Source organism: Trichechus manatus, unplaced genomic scaffold (genome assembly GCF_000243295.1).
Source record: "Trichechus manatus latirostris isolate Lorelei unplaced genomic scaffold, TriManLat1.0 scaffold00037, whole genome shotgun sequence".
NCBI lineage: Eukaryota > Metazoa > Chordata > Mammalia > Sirenia > Trichechidae > Trichechus > Trichechus manatus.
In genome coordinates, this window is record NW_004443973.1 from 1,896,563 (window position 1) to 1,917,323 (window position 20,761).

General features: G+C 37.8%; 1 protein-coding gene across 4 annotated transcripts in view; it reads left to right on the top strand.

Moving 5' to 3' along the window:
- The window catches only part of PDE1A (phosphodiesterase 1A), a 371,161-nt gene that overhangs the window by 274,959 nt on the left and 75,441 nt on the right, over positions 1-20,761 (top strand). For all 4 annotated transcript variants that reach the window (XM_004375447.2, XM_012555302.2, XM_012555301.1 and 1 more), the window contains one exon: positions 18,423-18,605. In XM_004375447.2, the coding sequence (XP_004375504.1) occupies positions 18,423-18,605 (183 nt within the window). The remainder of the gene's footprint in view (positions 1-18,422; positions 18,606-20,761) is intronic.

Genomic DNA, 20,761 nt, shown 5'->3' on the forward strand with positions numbered 1-20,761 from the left:
TAAATTTATGCTTCCTCCAACCAAAAGTTCCCTGGTGCTCCAAACTCCTTTAAGATGTTTTTAAGATCAATTATTTTTAAAGGGGGATGGGATAGGGAATAATTATCACTAACATTGTTATTAACTGAGTGTGGAGGTGGATTAGGTACTTAAGAAAAACATGCATTTGAGGCAAAGAATAGCTCAGTGATCAAGAGCTCAGAAAATGTAATCAGACAGGCTTGAGTTCAAAGGGTGGCAGGCCACTGCTGCTTGTATGACTTTGAGCAAATAAATCACTTAAAGTTTCTATGCTTCAATTTTTTCATCAGTAAATTGGAAGTAATAATAAACATTGTATCTTTCTCACAGTGGTATTGCACAGATTAGAGATAAAGCTTAGCTCCTTGCCTGGTTTATAGTAAACAAGCAATAAAGTTAGTTGGCATATCTTTAGCTATATCTAGCCTCGGATAGTTTTGAAGTGTGAGTGAAGCATTGGTATCGGTCTTAGGGTTTTTTTTTTTTTTTTTGGTGGAGCAGGAGAAGGGGGTGGAGGAGGAGTTGTAGGCAGATCAGAATCAAAGACACGTGTTGACCAAAGAAATAGTACTAATGGACTTGCCTGTGAGGGACCACAGCTTCCAAAGGAATATCCAACCTGCAGAGAGACCAGTTTCTCTTGATTCCCCCAGGCATCCCGGAAAGGGCTTCTCTTGGAAAATGCTTATGACATGCGATGTCAGTACCACCCTGAGCCCCGAGCAGAATGACTGCTTCCTGGACTCCGCATACTGCCCCCATTTTAGGGTGACCAACTCTGGCCCTGTTTTGGTGTGTTCCCCTCACAGGACAGTTGGTCTCTGGGGCTAAGAAAAACCTGGAGTCCATGGCCTTGTCCCCCTTCCAGGTACTGGGATCCTGGGGTGACCCTCTGCCACTTTCTTGGCACTGGGACCCAGAATTCTCTGCCTCCTAGCTCTTAATGGACCTCCTCTTAGGTCTTTCCTCCCAAAGGGGCCCATAATAGCACACCTCCACTCGAAGAGTAGCCAAGAAGCAGCTGTTTGCAAGGCTAGGGGTCATGGAGATCACGCTGGGGAGGGTGCCCCCTGCTTTTGTGTGTAGCCTACACAGGGAGAGCCTGAGTAGGGGATAGGTGAAGAGGGGAAGCCACAGCCAGCTGGCCCTGCCCTGTCACACAAGGAGCTGAGAATTTTCAAACCCAGCCTGTCGGGCTTTTATGAAAGCATATTAAAAGGTAGGAGGATAGAACATTTTTTATTGAACAATTTTGTTTGTTTGATATGTTTAACTTTAAGGTATTCAGTTATATGGTATTTGGGAGAAATGTGCTCCTACCCGGGTTTGACAAATGTTAGGGGCAGAACTGAATGAGCTGATTGCTTGTTGAAATGTGTCCTTTGTTAGAATAGTAAAGCAGAAAAAGAAAATTTCAACTTAAGAAGCCAGTTTCTCCTAAGACCATTCAAATAGTTGAATTTTCATATTTAATAGGTGTAATTGTAGCACCCATTTCCTAGAAATAACTGTGCGGGTACACAGATGTAACCATTTCCAAAAGTCTACTGTAGACAAATATTTTTACTGACATGTAATTGTAGGAGTCAAAATCCCATGACCTCTCCTTCCGTGGCCGCCTCCTTCTTTACTTCCCTTCCCCTGAAAACTTTCTGGTTCAAAATATAATCCCTTTGGGACTTCTGTCATCTGATTTCAAGAGAAAATTTGGAGAATAAATAGCTCTGAATGATCAGTTGATCACTGGTTGGACGCAGGGTCTATTTTCACAGCTCACTTAGCCAAATCAACACCCAGCCCATGTTTAGGGACCCCCTCACTTTGTGCTTCATTGACACTATTGAGACCAAAAAAAAACAGTTGCATCAGACAGCAGTGAGAGGATTTTTCAGAGGTCAACAGTGATATCTTTTTACATTTATACTTCTTATCATTTACTTTCTGTATAATACAGTTTAAGAATTCCTAAGTAAAATGCACCAAGGATTATGTTTTTCATGTTACATGTTTCATGAACACAAAGTCTTCATTTTTTAAGAACATTCATGGTGTAAAGAATTATGCTCACTCAACATTCTAAACACTAGGATGGAGAGCAGTCAAGTTATTGAATGTCTGAAAGAAAAATTAATTATATAATGTATTATTAACTATTTACTTGCACAAATTTATATCAAAAATGAAATGAGGACAAAGCGTAACTTTATATGTGACATCTTTATGAAAGTATTCAGATATTTTCCTATGTATTAGTATAAATGTATAGGTAAATTGTTGATGATAATTCTCTAATAAAAGTCCAGGTTTACTATTCCATATTATACTGTATCTAAAGAAACAAAAAACCAAACCCCTTGCTGTCAAGTTGATTCCGACCCATGGTGACCATATAGGACAGAGTAGAACTGCCTCATTGGGTTTCCAACAAGCGACTGGTGGATTCAAACTGCCGACCTTTTGGTTAGTAGCCTGAGCTCTTAATCACTGCGCCACCTTATCTAGTATGGCCAGATAAAGTTTGAGAGAGCCCCTTGTGGTGCTCAGAGGATCAGCAAGGTAGATGCTACGCGCGCGCGCACACACACACACATACACACACCCACACCCACACACACACCCACACACACCCACCCAAACCCACTACTGTTGAGTAGATTCTGACTCACAGCGACCCTATAGGACTGATAGAACTGCCCCATAGGACTTCCGAGGCTATAACGTTTATGGGAGCAGACTGTCACATCTTTCTCTCGCAAAATGGCTGGTGGGTTCGAACCACCGACCTTTTGGTTAGCAGCCCAGATGAGCCTTTTAACAATTGTGTCACCAAGGCTCCTCCAAGGTAATGCTAGGGAAAGAAAAACGAATAAAGAGATTGAGGAGGAGGAGGGATATGTGTGTGGCATTAGGTTTTTTTGTTTCTTTAATTTAACTTTAGATTTTATCCATCTGTCTTTTCAACTTTCTTCTCTCCAAATTGGAATAATCATCTTAATGAATCTGCTACAACTTATTTAAGTCTTTCATTAGGAATTTCTTACCATATACGTATTCTCCTTGCTATGTGATCATAAAGGAGTTAATGAGTAATGGAAATACTGAGATCCTTGGCTAAAAGCATGTTAACAGTGTGTACAAATTTTTAAATTTTCTTCCCTGTGTCTTTAATTCAAAAAGCTATAAAAATGTTCACTGTCTTTTCCCCACCAGATATACACATTTCTTCACAATTTGTTCCAAAAATTATGAATTAATTGTTCAAGGGCAAATTAACCTAACTGCAATGAAGGAGATGATTAGCGACTATGATTTTACTCACTGGCTGTTGCTGCTGATCAAATAATACAGGACTCTAAAGGCTAAACTTTCTTCTACCATCTCCATCCTCACTCCTCTCCCCAAAGATAACTACTTCCAATAGTTGAGTGTGAATATTTCTAGACGTTTTCTATTTATGTATTTTTTTCTATTTATTTTATATATTTATAGTTAATACGTAACTATAAATATATAGGAGCCCTGGTGGCACAGTGGTTAAAGCAATCGACTGTCAACTGAAAGGTCGGCAGTTTGAAACCACCAGCGGCTCAGTGAGAGAAAGATGTGGCAGTCTGTTTCCATAGAGATTTACAGCCTTGGAAACTCTATGGGGTCGTTATGAGTTGGAATCAGCTTAAAGACAGTGTTTTTTTTTTTTAATAGTTCACATATTTTATATGAGCCCTGGTGGTGCAGTAGTTAAGAGCTACAGTGACCTACAGCTGCTAACCAAAATGTTGGCAGTTCAAATCCACCAGCCACTCCTTGGAAACCCTATGGGGCAGTTCTACTCTGTCCTATAGCATAGCTGTGAGTTGGAATCAACTTGACAGCAATGGGTTTGGTTTTATGTGTGTGTGTGTGTGTGTGTATCTCATACACATATATCTCCCCTACTCTGTGCCATGCACTATTCTAGATACAAGATATACAACAGTGTACAAAAACAGACCAATTCTCAACTCTTAAGTTCTTTAAAATGTAGTGGATAAAACAGAAAATTAATGAATACACCAGTAAATACATGTGTGATGTCAAATAGTGGTAAGTGTTAAGACTATATCAAGATAAGAAGATAGACTAAACGTGCTTACATGTGAGGTAGGGGAGCCAGGGAAGCCCTTTCCACCTGAATGCAGTGAGGAAGTGATCCACTCAAATATCTAAGAGATTCCAGGTAAAGGGAAGAGCAAGTGGAAAGACCTGAGGCAGAAGCAAGCGTGACTGAGTTGAGTACAGCAAGGAGGCCAGTGTTGCTGGAGCAAAATGAGTAAGGGGGACCAGGTCAATAGAAGAGGTTGAAGACATAGCTTGAGCTGACTTACGTAGGGCTTTGTGAGTTAGGCATTGACATGGTTTGACACATAATACACTTTAAAAGGAGTATTCTGGCTGCAGAGGGAAAAAGAGAGGGGATCAGGAGTGAAGATCACTTAGGAGGCCGCTGCTAGAGACCAAACAAGAGATGACAGTGACTGGGCCTGTGTATTCACAACCAGATACTAATATTTGTCCAGACATAATATCGAGTTTTCTTTTCCATAATTAAAGTCGTACTATAGATATCATTCTGTTGATGCTTACAGTTTAACTCATTCTGTTGAATGACTGCTTAATTAATATACCATTGTATGGATATTCCACAACTCACCTAACAATTCCCCTGTTGATGGATATTTGTGTTGTTTTTCATTTCTAACCACTTTACATAGTGCTACAGTGTACATCACTGAATATAATTTTTGTGCAAATATGTATCACTTAATGATCATTCCTAAACTTGTTCTCTTACTGATGGACATTTAGGATGTTTCTAGTTTTTTTGATAACTTTATATAATACCAAACAAACAGCAACAACAAATCCTTGAACATAGATTATTTGCATATGCTCAAGTATTTCTGTAAGATTAATTACTAATATTAGAGGTGCTGCATTAGGCAGCATGCACTCTCAACAATATAAAAGATTTTCCCATGGGATTGAAAAGTGGATTCTGGTAGCATGACATGAACAGGGCTCCCTTCCACCCCACAAACAACTCTAAACAAATTGCCTCTTGTAGCAGTCAGGATAGGCTGGGTTATGCTGCGGTAATAGACAACCCCACATTCTCAGTGCCATAAAACACAAATGGTTTTTCTCATGTACACTACATGATCATTACAGGAAAGCTAGGGGCTTAGCTCTGCATCACCCTCACTCCAGGATCCAGGTTCCCAGAGCAAGAGCAGACACTTTCTGGAACATTGCTGCTTTCCATGGTAGGGGGAGAGACAGAGTACACTGGTTCTTACAGCTTTCATCTAGAAGTGACCTTTCTATCTCTTTCTCCTCTCTCAAACTATCCATAAACTGAGAATAAGAAAAGAAACTTTATATTAATGAAATAAGGGAACTTCCTTAACCTTGAACCAAGTGTCTACAAAGCAAAGAGGAGTGTTAATTAAATAATAAAATAACAATTTCAGTAGAAATAAATGTAATACAAAGATCCAAGGGCTGAAGAAATAAATAATATAATAAATAATAGGAAAAACAGATGCCAAGTGCACTAATAATTTGAACTAGGTAATTACCAGTTGTCATCAAGTTGATTCTGAACCAGGTAATAGAAGACATTAAAAGAAGGTGCCCAAGATTGTGGATCTCAGGCAGAGCAAGAAAAGTACAGAGTTTTCCAGAGAATGCTCATTCCAAGAAGCAAAACCAGAACACCTTGTTCAGAATAAGAATGTCAAGGTGTGTTAGCAGGCTATTGAGGCTTCCTCCATTTCACACACAGGAGCAGCAGAAATTGATGCATAGATGAATAAAGAAACTCATAGGCTATTTTTGCAACTGTGCTGTAGAGCAGAGTATTTGACTGAGAAGCAGGCCTGTTGCCACCCATTTTTGTCAGCTGAAGAAAAGGATAATTCAAAACAGTTCTTACACTGACAGACGTCCGTCCTGATTCATACTTACATTTAGTTCTTATCTGCTACACACATTTTCCTGGTCCTTCCCTTCTACCTACTGATCCAGAAAGAAGTCCCTTCATTCATGGATGAGCAATTATCAAAAAGGAATCAACATATAATTCATACAAAAATACTATAAGAAGAAAGATGGAAAGGAATAGCAGAAAACACATCACAAAAAATACATGCCATAAAAATATTTGATTTGTGAACTCTTCCTATAAGCTCAAGAACTTAATGAAATAATAATTTCAGTAGAAATAAATTTAATACAAAGATACAAGGTCTGAAGAAATAAATAATACAATAATAGAAGGAGGTGAAAAATGGGTACAAATAACTCAGGAAGTAAACGGAAGAGTAAAAAGAAGCTTATCCAGAGGAGAAAGCCTCATTCAAAGCAGCAGGACCAAAAAGAAACATTACTGAAAACACAATCAATTGTTTTAAAAATAAAACATTTAACAAGTTTTTTTTTTTTTTAAAGATAAATAGGTAAAAGGCGAAGGTATCATTTCAACAAATAAAAGATATAGCAAGAAAAATATATCGATGGAAAGTAGATTTAAAAAAAAAAAGAGATTCAATATATGTATAATCTATTTAGCTGAAGAAGAGAACAAAACAAATGGACAGGGAAAAAAAGTAGCTATAACCTGAGAAAACACTAATAAAATACCATAGAACTTGGATCTATGTGTTAAAAAGTCATGCTGTGTGCATGAAAAATGATATCCAATGTTCAATACCAATTAAGGCCTAGAAAATTAATGGACTTCCAAAATAGAAGACTAATACAGTAGCCTCTTAACTGAGCTCCAAACACTACTCTTGGAACTTAACATTCCATTCTTCTCAAAGCAACAAAAATGGTCTTTGAGAAACATATCATAGCATATCATATCACTTACATCACACCTTGCTTGAAACATTTCATTGACTTCCCATTGCACGGATGACAACATCCTTCTGTTAGAAGGCCTGATATTAGCTGATTCCGACCTATGTTTTACTCCTGTCTTAAGTTACTCTCCTTCTCGCTTAGTTCACTCCAGCCAATTTGGCCTCCTTTCTGTTCCTGAAACATCCTTCCTCTGGGCCTTTGTACTTGCTTTTGCCTCTGTCTGGAATGTCCTTCCCCCAGCTTTTCCTATAGTGAATTCCTTTTCATCCCTCAGCTCTTAATTCCAATGACAGCTTCCCTAAACATCCGATCTAGAGTTTCATCTCATAATTAATCTCATATCACTCCCCTTATTTTCTTTATAGGACTCACACAGTATTAAATGTAATATATTTATCTGTTTACTTATTATTAGTTTCCTTCCTTTAGAATATAAGTTCCGTGAGACCAAGGATCATTTTAACTTTTTAAATTTTTAATCACTTCCTAGACTGACAATGATTTTGTAACATCTCAACAGTATGAAAGGTTCCTGGGTGGTGCCAGTGGTTTGCACTGATGGCGCAGTGTTTAAGCGCTCAACTGCTAACCAAAAAGTTAGTGATTCAAACTAACCAGCCACTCCACAGACTGCTTCTGTAAAGGTTACAGCCTTGGAAAACCTATGGGGCAGTTCTACTCTGTCCTATATGGTTGCTATGATTCGGAATTGACTCGACAGCAATAAGTTTGGTGGGTTTTTTTTTTTTTGTCTAACCTTAAGGTTGGTGGCTCAAACCCACCCAGCAGTGCTATGGAAGAAAGAACTGGTGATCCGCTTCTGTAAAGATTACAGCAAGAAAACCCTATGGAGCAGTTCTACTCCGTAACACACGGGGTCACCATGAATTGGAATTGACATGATGGCATCGGGTTTGGTTTTTTTGTCTTTAAACAGTATGGTATTGAGCTCCGTAATGGCTAAAACAGCTCTTTAGAATATTACAAATGGGATTTTTATGGGATTTAGAGATCAGAAATAGAATTTACATGCGCAACTAAAAATATTAATATACTTGAGAGTTGAACCTTTATCTTCTACCTGATTTATACTCTTCCCTGGTAATTACCACACAGTGTTCAGGAATGATGAAAGTATTCTTTTTTCAGCCATTCTGCATTTATTGAGGGATTTGTTGCTTTCTCAAGTTTTACTTTCTTAGTTATACGGTAGCATATTGCATGCTTTACACACTCTTTACACACTCTTATTCCTGTATGCACTAATTAATCCATATCACTTTCTCTCTGAAGTAACATGCTCTTTCCCTTTCAATAAATGAACCAGTCATTATGACTAAAGATTACCAGACTTCTGACTCTTTCACTGTTATGTGGGGTATTATTTCCACATGCTCATTTTGCCATGTTTTATTATCTGTCTTGCATGATTTACAAGTTTAGGAAATATAGCCTTAAAATCATAGTATCAAATTTGCTATGGAGTAATTGGCAACCATAATCATGTACCTGCCATTTAACTCAGATTAGCTGATAAAACAACACAGCAGTAGAATGCTTGGAGGACTGTGACATCACAGAATTACACCACAATAGATTCCCATTCCATCTGTCCTGTTCTGTGGTTTTATTTGATCACTGCATGGCTTATCTTTCTCTCTAGGAAGCAAGATGTTTCAGAACTAAACATAATAGACATGACGATCTTTAAAGCAATGTAATTTTCAAGCCATGTAGTATAGTATCTTGCTGCAGTATGATGAGGAATATAACTTAAAATGGACAAAAGGAAAAGAAAAATAGATTGCTTTGAGTTAGGGTGTCAGTGCTTTTCATGTAAATCAAAACCATCCAAACATGAGAGTCAAAAGAAAGCTGAAAATGCTTTAATGTAAGTATCTGTAATGTATCTGTATTTCCTTCCAAGTATGTCTTTTTTTTCATACTATTTTTTTAATTTTTATTGTACTTCAGATGAAGGCTTACAGAACAAACTAGCTTCTCATTGAACAATTAGTACACACATTGTTTTGTGACATTGGTTGCCAATCCGACGACATGTCAGCAGTCTCCCTTTCTTGACCTTGGGTGCCCTATCACCAGCTTTCCTGTCCCCTCCTGCCTTCTAGTCCTTGTACCTGGACTACTGTGCCCCTTTAGTCTCATTTTGTTTTATGGACTTCTCTAATCTTTAGCTGAAGGGTGAACCTCAGGAGTGACTTCATTACTGAGCTAAAATGTGCCTGAGGGCCATATTCTCAGGGTTTCTCCCGTCTCTGTCAGGCCAATAAGTCAGGTCTTTTTTGTGAATTAGAATTTTGTTCTGTGTTTTTCTCCAGCTCTGTCTGGGACCCTGTATTGTGATCCCCGTCAGAGCAGTCAGTAGTGATAGCCAGGCACCATCTAGTTGTGCTGGACTCAGTCTGGTGGAGGCTCTGTGGTAGTTGTGTTCCCTTAGTGCTTTAGACTAATCTTTCCCTTGTGTCTCTGGTTTTCTTCATTCTCCCTTGCTCCTGACCAGGTGAGACCAGTGGAGTGTCTTAGTTGGCTGCTCAAAAGCTTTTAAGACCCCAGATGCTACTCACCAAAGTAGAATGTAGAACATTTTATTTATAAACTATGTTATGCCAATTGAGCTGGATATTCCCTGCGACCATGGTCCCCAGAGCCTTCAGCCCAGTAATTCGGTCACTCAAGGAGTTTGGCTCTGTCTATGGGGCTTCGAGTACCTTGCCTTGTACATGTTGTGCTGGCTTCCCAAGTATTGTGTACTGTCTTACCCTTCACCAAAGTTACCACTTATCTATTGTCTGTTTAGTGTTTTTCCATGCCCACTACTCCCTTCCCTCATAACCATCAAAGATTGTTTCTTTTGGTGCGTTTACATGAGTTTTTATAGTAGTGAACACGTACAATATTTGCCCTTTTGTGATTGACTTATTTCACTCAGCATAATGCTCTCCAGATTCATCCATGTTGTGTGATGCTTCGCAGATTGATCGTTGTTCTTTATTGTTGTGAAGTACTCCATTGTGTGTATGTACCATAGCTTGTTTATCCATTCATCTGTTGATGGGCATCTAGGTTGTTTCCATCATTTGCTATTGTGAACAATGCTGCAGTGAACATGGGTGTGCATATGTCTATTTGTGTGACAGCTCTTATTTCTCTAGGAGTTATATTCCTAGGAGTAGGATTGCTAGATCATATGGTATTTCTATTTTTAGCGTTCTAAGGAATGCCATATCATTTTCCAAAATGGTTGTACCATTTTGCATTCCCACCAGCAGTGCATAAGAGTTCCAATCTCCCCACAGCCTCTCCAACGTTTGTTATTTTCTGTTGTTTTTAATTCATGCCAATAATGCTGGGATGAGATGGTATCTCATTGTGGTTTTGATTTGCATTTCTTTAATGGCTAATGATTGCAAGCATTTCCTCATGTGTCTGTTAGCCGCTTGAATGTCTTCTTTGGTGAAGTGTCTGTTCATTTCCTTTGCCCATTTTTTAATTGGATTATTTGTCTTTTTGTTGTAGGGATGTTGGATTTTCCTGTAGATTTTAGAGATTACGCCTTTGTCAGATTTCTCATAGCCAAAATTTTTTTCCTAGTCTGTAGGTTCTCTTTTTACTCTTTTGGTGAAGTCTTTTGATGAGCCTAAGTGTTTAATTTTTAGAAGACCCCAGTTATCTAGCTTATCTTCTGGAGTTTGTGTGTTGTTAGTTGTGGTTTGTATCCTGTTAATGCTGTGTATTAGGGCCTCTAGCATTGATCCTATTTTTTCTTCTATGGTCTTTATAGTTTTTGGTTTTATATTTAGATCTTTGATACATTTGGAATTAGTTTTTGTATAAGGTGTGAGGTTTGGGCCCTGTTTCATTTTTTTTGCAGATGAACATCCCATTTTGCCAGCACCATTTGTTAAAAAGATTGTCTTTTCCCCATCTGATGGACTTTGGGCCCTTGTCGAAGATCAGGTGACTGTAGGTGGATGGATTTATATCTAGGTTCTCAGTTCTGTTCCATTGGTCAATGTATCTGTTGTTGTACCAGTACCAGGCTGTTTTGACTACCGTGGCTTGTATAGTAGGTTCTGAGGTCAGGCAGTGTGAGTCCTCCTACTTTATTCTTCTTCAATAGTGCTTTACTTATCCAGGGTCTCTTCCCTTTCCATATAAAGTCAATGATTAATTTTTCCATCTCTTTAAAGAATGTTGTTGGTATTTGCATGGGGACTGCATTGTATTTGTAGATTGCTTTGGGTAGAATTGACATTTTCACAGTGTTGAGTCTACCTATTCCATGAGCATGGTATGTTTTTCCATTTATGTAGATTTGTTTTGGTTGCTTGCAGTAGTGTTTTGAAGTTTTCTTTGTATAGGTCTTTTGCATCCCTTGTTAGATTTATTCCTAAGTATTTTATTTTTTGGGGGGGAGCTATTATAAATGGTATTGTTTTGTTTTCCTGATTTCCTTTTTGTTGTTCTCTTTATTGGTGTATGGGATTCCAACTGATTTTTGTATGTTTATCTTGTATCTTGCTACTCTGCTGAATCTTTCTATTAGTTCCAGTAGTTTTCTCATGGAGTCTTTTGGATTTTCTATGTATGGTATCATATCATCCACAAATAGGGACAGTTTTACTTCTTCATTACCAGTTTGGATGCCCTTTATTTCTTTTTCCTGCCTTATTGCTCTAGCTAGGACTTCCAGCACAATGTTAAATAGGGGTGGTTATAAATTGCATCCTTGTCTTGTTCCTATTCTCAAGGGGAGTGTTTTCAGCCTTTCTCCATTAAGAATGATGTTGGCTGTTGGATTGTATAGATGCCCTTTATTATGTTGAGGAATTTCCCTTCTATACCTATTTTATTGACAGTTTTTATCAGGAATGGGTGTTGGACTTTGTTGAATGCCTTTTCTGCATCAATTGAGATGATCATGTGATTATTTTATTTATGTGGTGGATTGCATTGATTGATTTTCTAATGTTGAATCATCGTTGCATATCTGGTATGAATCCCACTAGGTGATGGTGTCTTTTTTTTTTTTTTTTTTTTTGATATGATGCTGAATTCTATTAGCAAGTATTTCTTTGAAAATATTTGCCTCTGTATCCATGAGGTATTAAATAAGTCAGGAAGCATCAAAAAAAGATGGAAAGAATACACAGAGTCACTATACCAAAAAGAATTTGTTGACATTCAACCATTTCAGGAGGTAGCATATGATCAGGAACTGATGGAGTTGAAAGAAGTCCAAGCTGCACTGTAGGCACTGGCAAAAAATAAGGCTCCAGGAATTGATGGAATACCAATTGAGATGTCTCAGTAAATGGATGCAGCACTGGAAGTGCTCACTTTGTCTATGCCAAGAAATTTGGAAGACAGCTACTTGGCCAACTGACTGGAAGAGATCTGTATTTATTCCTTTTCCCAAGAAAGGTGATCCAACCGAATATGGAAATTATCAAACAATGTCATTAATATCACATGCAAGTAAAATTTTGCTGAAGATCATTCAAAACTGGCTGCAGCAGTATATTTACATGGAACTTCCAGAAATTCAAGCTGGATTCAGAAGAGGATGTGGAACCAGGGATATCATTGATGATGTCAGATGGATCCTGGCTGAAAGTAGAGAATACCAGAAAGATGTTTACCTGTGTTTTATTGACTATGCTGAGGCATTTGATTGTGTGGATCATAAATTATGGATAACATTGTGGAGATTAAATTGTCCCTTTAATCATTATATAATACCCTGTTTGCTGTTTGCTTGATATATTTTTTTCCATCTTTTTTGTGTCTTTATTTTTAAGATGTGTCTCTTGTAGATAGCATATTGATGGATCCTGTTTTTGTATCAGTTCTCTCACTCTCTGTCTCTTAATGGGTACATTTAGGCCATTTCTGTTCAGTGTAATTATTGATAGGTGTGAGTTTATTGCTGTAATTTTGTAGTGCTTTTTTTTTGTGGTGCTGACGTTTTGTTCATCTTACTCTTGTGTTGAATTCCTTTTGTTCATGTTTTTTTTTCTTTTTGTTTTTGTAGATTTTGTGTCTACTGAGACTTTATGTTTTTCTTCTTTATTTTGATGAGTAGGTTTGTTAACTTTCTTTGTGGTTACCTTGAACTGTTCTGTTATCTTCCTAGGTTTGAACTAGTATTTTATTACTTGGTATCACCTTGACTTACTCTCCATTTGAAAGTTCTATTCCTACACCGTTTATTCCCTCTTTCATTTTTCTGACATTGTCACTTACAGATTAACGTCTCTGATTCCCTGTTGTAAATCTTTTAGTTTTGACTAATCCTTGAGAGTTCGTTACCTAGTTTGGTATCTGGATGATGCAGTCTTGCGTCCTAGATTCAGGCTGTTATCTGATGTTTGTTCTCTAACTGAAGTACTCCCTTTAATAATTCTTGTAAGTTTGGTTTGGTTTTTACATATTCCCTTAATTTCTGTTTATCTGGAAATGTCCTAATTTCACCATCGTATTTGAGTGAGGGTTTTGCAGGATTTATTATTCCTGGTTGGTGAGTTTTTTCTTTCAAGGTTTACATGTATCATCCTATTGCCTTCTTGCCTGCCTGGTTTCTGCCGAGTAATCAGACAGAGCTTAGGCTTACTGTTTCCCTTCTGTGTGTGACTTTTTGTTTGTCTCAAGCTGCTCTTAGGATTCTTTCTTTGTCTTTGTTTTTAGTGTGATTATGATATGCCTTGGTGATTTTCTTTTGGAGTCTATCCTGTATGTTGTTCATTGAGCTTCTTGGATGGTCAGCTTTTCATCTTTCATGATATTAGGGAAGATATCTGTCAACAATTCTTTGATGATCCTTTCTGTGTTTTCCATTTTCTCCCCCTGTTCTGGAACTCTAATCACTTGAAAGTTTTTGCTTTTGATTGTATCCCACATCATTCTCAGGGTTTCTTCATTTTTTTTCATTCTTTGCTCTGATTTTTCCTCAAAGTGGTATCCAAGTATTTGTCTTCAATTTCACTGATCCTGTCTTCCATCATTTCAAACCTGCTCTTCAAAGCATCTATGACACTGTCCATTTCTAAATTTTTGTTGTTTATCTTTTGGATTTCTAATGGCTGTTTTTGTATGATTTCTAGTTTGGAATTTATTTTGACATTTTGTTCCTGTATTATTTTCCTGTATTCGTCCATTGTTTTGTCTTTTCCATGACTTTGTCTATTTTTTCCTCACTTTTGTCTGCTTTTTCCTTTAACTCTTGGATAGCTCTGAATATTAGAGATTTGAATTCCCTATCAGGTAGTTCCAGTGCCTTTTCTTCTACTGGAAGTTCATCTGGTGTTTTATTTTGGATGCCTACTGGAACCATCCTGTCCTGTTTTTTTTATGTTTTGATATTGTCTGCTGTCTTTGGGACATTCAGTAGTTATTTTCTTCATTTGTTAATTGTAGATTTGTTTGTTTCATCCTGCTTTCTTGTTTCATTTGGTTATGTCTGTGCAGGCAGGCTGGGTGTTCTTTGCTGTTTGCTTGTCTGTGGGCACAATACTTCTCACCACCTTGTCCAATGGGCAGGGCCAGTGGATCAGCTATGGTGCTGCAGGGAAGGTCCAGCCAAAGGGGAGGGGCTGGGATGGATGGTTTGTGGCATGTACTGGGGCTGACAGGGCAAGGCCAGGGGTCAGTGCAGGTCAGGTTCCAGTAGAACGTGCCTGTACTGCTTAGGGGATGTGATGCTCAGTGAACCGTGCAGATAGGCAGGAGGGAGGAGGGAGGTTGTGATGTGTGGAGCTGAGTGCATGTGAGAAAGAAGAGAGAGAAACAGAAGCAAAAAAAAAAAAAAAAAGTACTGAGGGAGCCTGCCATTGGAGTGGTGCAGACTCAGTGAAGCTATGTGCCATGGCTTTCTAGCCAAGCTGTGAGGCACAGCCTGTCAAAAATGGACAGATATGGCACACACAGCTAGGTGGGTGGGAGAAAGGAAAGGAAGGAAGGGAGAGAGAGATAAGAAACTAGATTTAAAAAAAAATAGAGACATACCTGGTTAGGTGGTTGGGAGAAAGGAACGGAAGGAATACAGAGAGAGACAAGAAACTGATGAAAAAAAGAAAAAGAAGATGCCAGGTGGTTGGCAGGAAGGAAAGGAGGGGAGGTAGAGAGAGACAAGAAACTGAGAAAAACAAGAAGAAGAATGAAAAAAACTGCCCCAAAGAAGGCCACTGGAAATGGGTCCCTGGCCAAGCAGCACTGCACAACCCATCCAGAAGGAGAGGAGATAGCACATGGCACCAGCTGTTCAGGATAAGGGTAAGGAAGGAAGGTAGAAAGAGACAAGAAATCAAGAAAAGAAGAGAGAAAGAAAAAAAAAATGCCCTGAGGGAGCCAACTGGTGTGGTGGCACAGACTGGGGAAGTGGCTTCCAAGTGGCGCGGCACCGCACAAGCCATCTAGAAGGAGTAGAGATGGCACACGGCAGCAGGTGTTCAGGAGAAAAGAAGGGAAGGATGATAGAGACAAGAAATAGTGAAAAGAAAAAAAAAATCTCCAAGGGAGCCCACTGACTTGGTGGCTCTGACCAAGGAAGTAGCTCCAAAGCCACTAGGCACTGCACAGCCTGTCTAGAAGTGGCAGAGATGGCACACAGCACCAGCTATTCAGGAGACAGGAAAAGAAGGAGAGTAGAGAGAGATGAGAAACTGAGAAATGAAAAAAAAAGGGAAAAAGATAAAAACGCCCCCAGGGATCCCACTGGTGTGGTGACGCAGACCGGGGAAGTGGTTTCCCAGCCAAGCAGCACTTCACAGCCTGTTGAGAAGGAGCAGAGATGTAACATGGAGCCAGGTGTTCAAGAGAAAAGAAGGAGGTGAGAGAGAGAGAAGAAACCAAAAGATGCCGAAAAAAAGCAACAACTTCAACAAAAACATGGCACTGAAGGAGCCGTCCAGTATGGATGAGGTGAATCTAAGCAACGAGGAGTTGGCATCTCCCCAGCTGAGCAACCTCAGCCCTCCAGGAGGTGGTGGAGACCAAGCAGGGGGAAGAAGGGTGGGGGGTGGGAAAGCATGTATCGCTGGTTACCACGTGCTCTGTCTCCTGCTGGGAGCTCGTTGAAGCTGTCTTCTCGTACTCCCTGTCTGCCGTTCTCAGTGGCTGAGGAATCCAAGATGGTGAATCCATGCTGTGTTAGCTGATAGGGGACCTCCACTCCATATCTCTCCTTGCTCTCTGTTCTCTGTCAGTTTCTTATTTCATTTGGTGCTTGGTTGAGTTCTCTATCTCTTCATTTGGCGCTTAGGGTTCCAGGATTGATGTTTGTCTCTGTTTTACTTAGTTTTTCTGGTCTTTGCTGTGGAGGGACAGTGTGGTGCTTCTGTCTATAGTGCCATGTTGGCTCCGCCTATATCATAAGTCTTTTTTATTTATCTTCATATAAACACATGTAGTTTTGTAACTCCAGCACTTGTGTTTATTTTTTCATACGTTAGATATTTTGTAAATGCATTTATGCTTATTTAATGGCATGAAAAATAAATATTGGCAAATGATTGACCTCTTGCATGTTTATAGGAAATGGCAGTACATGTAGGCAGTTATGTTAAGGAGTAAGAAGGTTTACTCTTTTGTGTATTATCTTTTGAAGCTCTTTTTCGTAGCGTTATGTGCTTTGGGTGGGTCTCCCATTTTTACCCCTTTCTTAGTTTCTGCCCTCTTGAGACCATATGTGACATTAGCACACGCTATCATCTCTGGCAGCCTTTCCTCCTTCAACTGATAATCCTCAAGCCTCACTCTGTGCAAAGAAACTTACCAAAGTGAACAAAACCCAAAGGTTAAAGCTACAGTGTGCCAAAAATAGCTCCGAGTTATTTAGTTGGTGTACTTAGAAGGAAATAACCAACTCAAACTACAGGCAGAGCTGACCTATGTACTTCCTGGCAAAGCTCAAGAGCTTTCTAAAGCTGTTTGGTGTTTGTGGGGCACCCGTCACACTATCTTGCTGGTTTAGACCTTTAGGAAGTTGTTGATCAATAGGGCTGACCATCCTTAAAATAATGACATTTTCTTAGTTCCTTCTTTCATTACAGTTATCACTACTTGTAAGTCCAGTCAACTTTAACAACCTGGAGCTTATGCAGAAGAGCCATAGTGGTTTAGGTTGCTGCTTACTTCCCCACTCATTGCATTGATTTCTTTAGCGAGCAGTTCTAATCCCAAGATAGCATTTGTTCTTAACTGGAGGCGTTTCTTTTCCAGTTACACTGACTCAGTCACCTGAAATGAACTTTCAAAATAATCCATTTATTTTCATGTCAAGGTTATTATCCTATCAAGGTTCTCATTCTGTCTTATTCATAATCCTGGAAAATGTTGAGTCAGAAAGATAGTGACCTAGCAAGGGCAGTTCTTATAGTTCTTAAAGTAACTTTGTGAGAGCTTCCCAGAAAGACAGAGGAGGAAATTTTGGCAATCCTGATACAAGTTATATTCTAATATTGCTATTTCAACATATGTTTGCATGAATCACACAGTGTCAACTCACATATACTGAAGAACCAATATAAAAAAGCAACCCTAATTCAAATAGACTGAAGAATTTTTTATTTTATTTTTATTTCCTTTGATGGATTGTTTATAGAGAATTACTGTACCAAAATAGCTTGTTAATTAAGATTTGTCATCTTTGTTTTATCCAATTTTTTAAACTTTTTCATCTGTGACAGTGATATCAGAATGAATATTAAGATATTATTTTTCTATAATTTAAAGGTACCTATCAAATGAAATAGCACATGTGAAAGAGTTTTGTTAGCTCCAAGGCCTTATTCAGATAGTATGTACTATCTGTACTGTATATACAAGGTTATTAAATATCAGACTAGTATAGCATCATCCCTTTTTTTCTTTCCATTCATTCTTTCATTTAATAACAGTAGACATCTGTTTATTAACTCTTTTCCATGTCTTATCTCAGTTTTATTCACAATATTAGATTAATTTATGACTGATCCAATCACTGGAAAAGGCCATCATGTTTAGTAAAGTAGAGAGTCAGTGAAAATGAGGGAAACCCTCAGTGAGATGGATTGGCGTGATAGCCACAACAAGGGACTCAAACATACCAATGATCACGAAGATGGCTCAGGACTGGGCAATGTTTCTTTCTGTTATACATAAGGTCTTCATGAGTAGGAGCCCACTCAATGGCAACTAACAGCTACAACAAACATATTAATGATATTGACAGTTGATATCTCCTGACTGGTTATCATTGTACTTAAATGTTTGGGAAGCTTCAAATGCTGAAGTGCTTTAGACTTTGCCTTCAGAAGAGAATCACTTTGAGAAATTAAATAAGAGCTTTCTAAACATTAACAAAATCTTTTTTCAAATAGCTCTTGGATCAGACAGTGATTTACTGTATTTTAAATCCCGTTGCAATGCTTTGTATTGTTGCTGATATTAGTTTTTCTTCACTTCTTCTAAAGTTTAATGTATCTGAATTTGTGTAGAAGACTGCTGGATACCGATGATGAGCTCTGTGATATTGAGTCTGATTCAGTCCCTTTGGAAGTCCGGGACTGGTTGGCTTCTACCTTTACACGGAAAATGGGGATGACGAAAAGGAAACCTGAGGAAAAACCAAAATTTCGGAGCATTGTGCATGCTGTTCAAGCTGGAATTTTTGTGGAAAGGTAAGTGAAATTGTTGGTGTCTTAAGACAGTACATTTTGAAAAGCAGCAAATAAACTTACTTTATCAAAGTAAGATGTATTTTACTTATTGAAGAAAACTGCAATAATAAATATATCTAAAGTGAACAGGTTTAGGACTTTTTGATAAGCTTACCTGTAACAAAAATACCTTGTCCTAGATTGATTATTCTTATTTTTTTAATTGACATAAAAACTGAAAGCAAAAGGCTTTTGAATGAGCATTCTTCTCAAATGAACCTTTGTAAATAACTGTTTAAAAATAATTTGAATATATTCATATGATACATAATTTTATCTGAATAAAAGATAACAACTCATAAAATACTAGGAATCCTACACTGGATGATAACCTACATACAGAAATCAAGCAGACCTTTTTCTTAGCTGAAGAGAAAAGACTACCCTCTTCCTATCCCCTTACCAAATCTCTTTTGTGTCCACTTTTGAAGAAATTTCTTAGAAATTTCTGTCGCTGAAGCAAGGAATACCTGACAGCCCCTAGAAGCACTGAGTCAAAACATCAGAGCTTCTGTGTGTAAAACCCATGTTAATATGATCCAGTTTTTACATTTTTTTTAACCCTTAAGAACATGATACATCTTTCCGTCTAGGAAATAAGATGTTTCAGAACTAAAACTACAAAAATACCTGAAGTGATCATGTTACATCTGGAAATGTTGAAACATAGGTATTAGAAATCCTTATATTAAAAAAAAAAAACTATTACATTATATTGAATTACATACAAAAAATTATTTTAATATTTTAAAAACTAATGAAATTGAGAAACGGAGAAATGATTTTTGTCAGTGTATGTAAAATTAAATTTAATGGCAGCCACATAGTTTTTTATATCATATCTTTAATTATTCTTTTAATAAGCATTATCAACTTCAATTTCCCTCTGCTAAAGGAATAATAGGAAGCACACTTGGGTTTCTAAAAAGGTACGTGAGAATGCATTGCAAGAAGTAGTTTATGCGATTTAAAGATATAACTATAGCACATAAAGCTTCAGTTTGTGTCTGTGTATCACCTCAAATAACATCCACTGAGTGATTATTCAAATTATTTTGAGTATTATTTAACCATATATAATTTGCTTAGATAAAATAATCCTCATATTGAACAGTCTGATTATTTTGGTGATGTAACACTGCCCCCCACCTTAGTACATTAATTGGGGTCCAACTCTGCTAGGTAGGGTAGAAGTCTGAAATCGGCAGGCAGGACGGTAGAATAGGAGAGAAAAAATTTCTATAACTATGTTTCTATTTTTTTAAAACAATTTAGGTAAGAGTATGACAGTTACTGCTTTTCCATAACATAAAATTGGAAATATCTAAATTAATTCAGCAAGTCAATGAGAGTATCATAGGCATTTAATTTGCTGAGGGAGAGTATATTTGGTCTTTTTGCTGGCTAAGAAAATATTACTGAATTTGGAAAACTGCAAAGAAATGGAAACTATGGATGTAAGCCAACTTAATTTCCATTTCTATTCCATAAAAGATGAAGAGGAATTCTGAAAACAATATTAGCATGTTAAATTTCCATTTTTTATATCCTACATAAGGCAAATTTTATTAATAGTCTATAGAAGTATTAAAATATACTTAAGGTAGCTAAATTAGTGAACTGTCTTAAAAAAATAAATGTGCTAGTAACATATGGAAATGAAATCCTTTTGTCATTATTGAGTCCTGACTAGTAAGCACATAGAAATAGTGGGACGTGTTTATCCTGAATTTTCAAAACTAATCATCTTCAGTCCTGAAAGTTAGAAGGTCACCTTGAGTTCTCCGTCAAGTATCCCCTCCCTTGGTTCAGTGCCTCAGCAAGTCCTGGTGATTCTCTTACCCAGTTGTATCCTGAATCCAGTCACTGCTTTATCTCCACTCCCACAACCCCAATCTAAACCTCCATTATTTACCATCAGAAATATTGCAGTAGCCTTCTAGGAGGTTTCTTCTCTCCCTCCTCACTTGCCTTCCCCAAACAATCATTCTACAGTGATGTTTTAAAATATGAATTAGTTCCAGTCACTCCTAAGCTTAAAATCATATGAAGCTTTCCCATTTCACTTTATATTAAACTTTCTATCATGGCCTTGCATGATTAGGTCCCTTTTACCT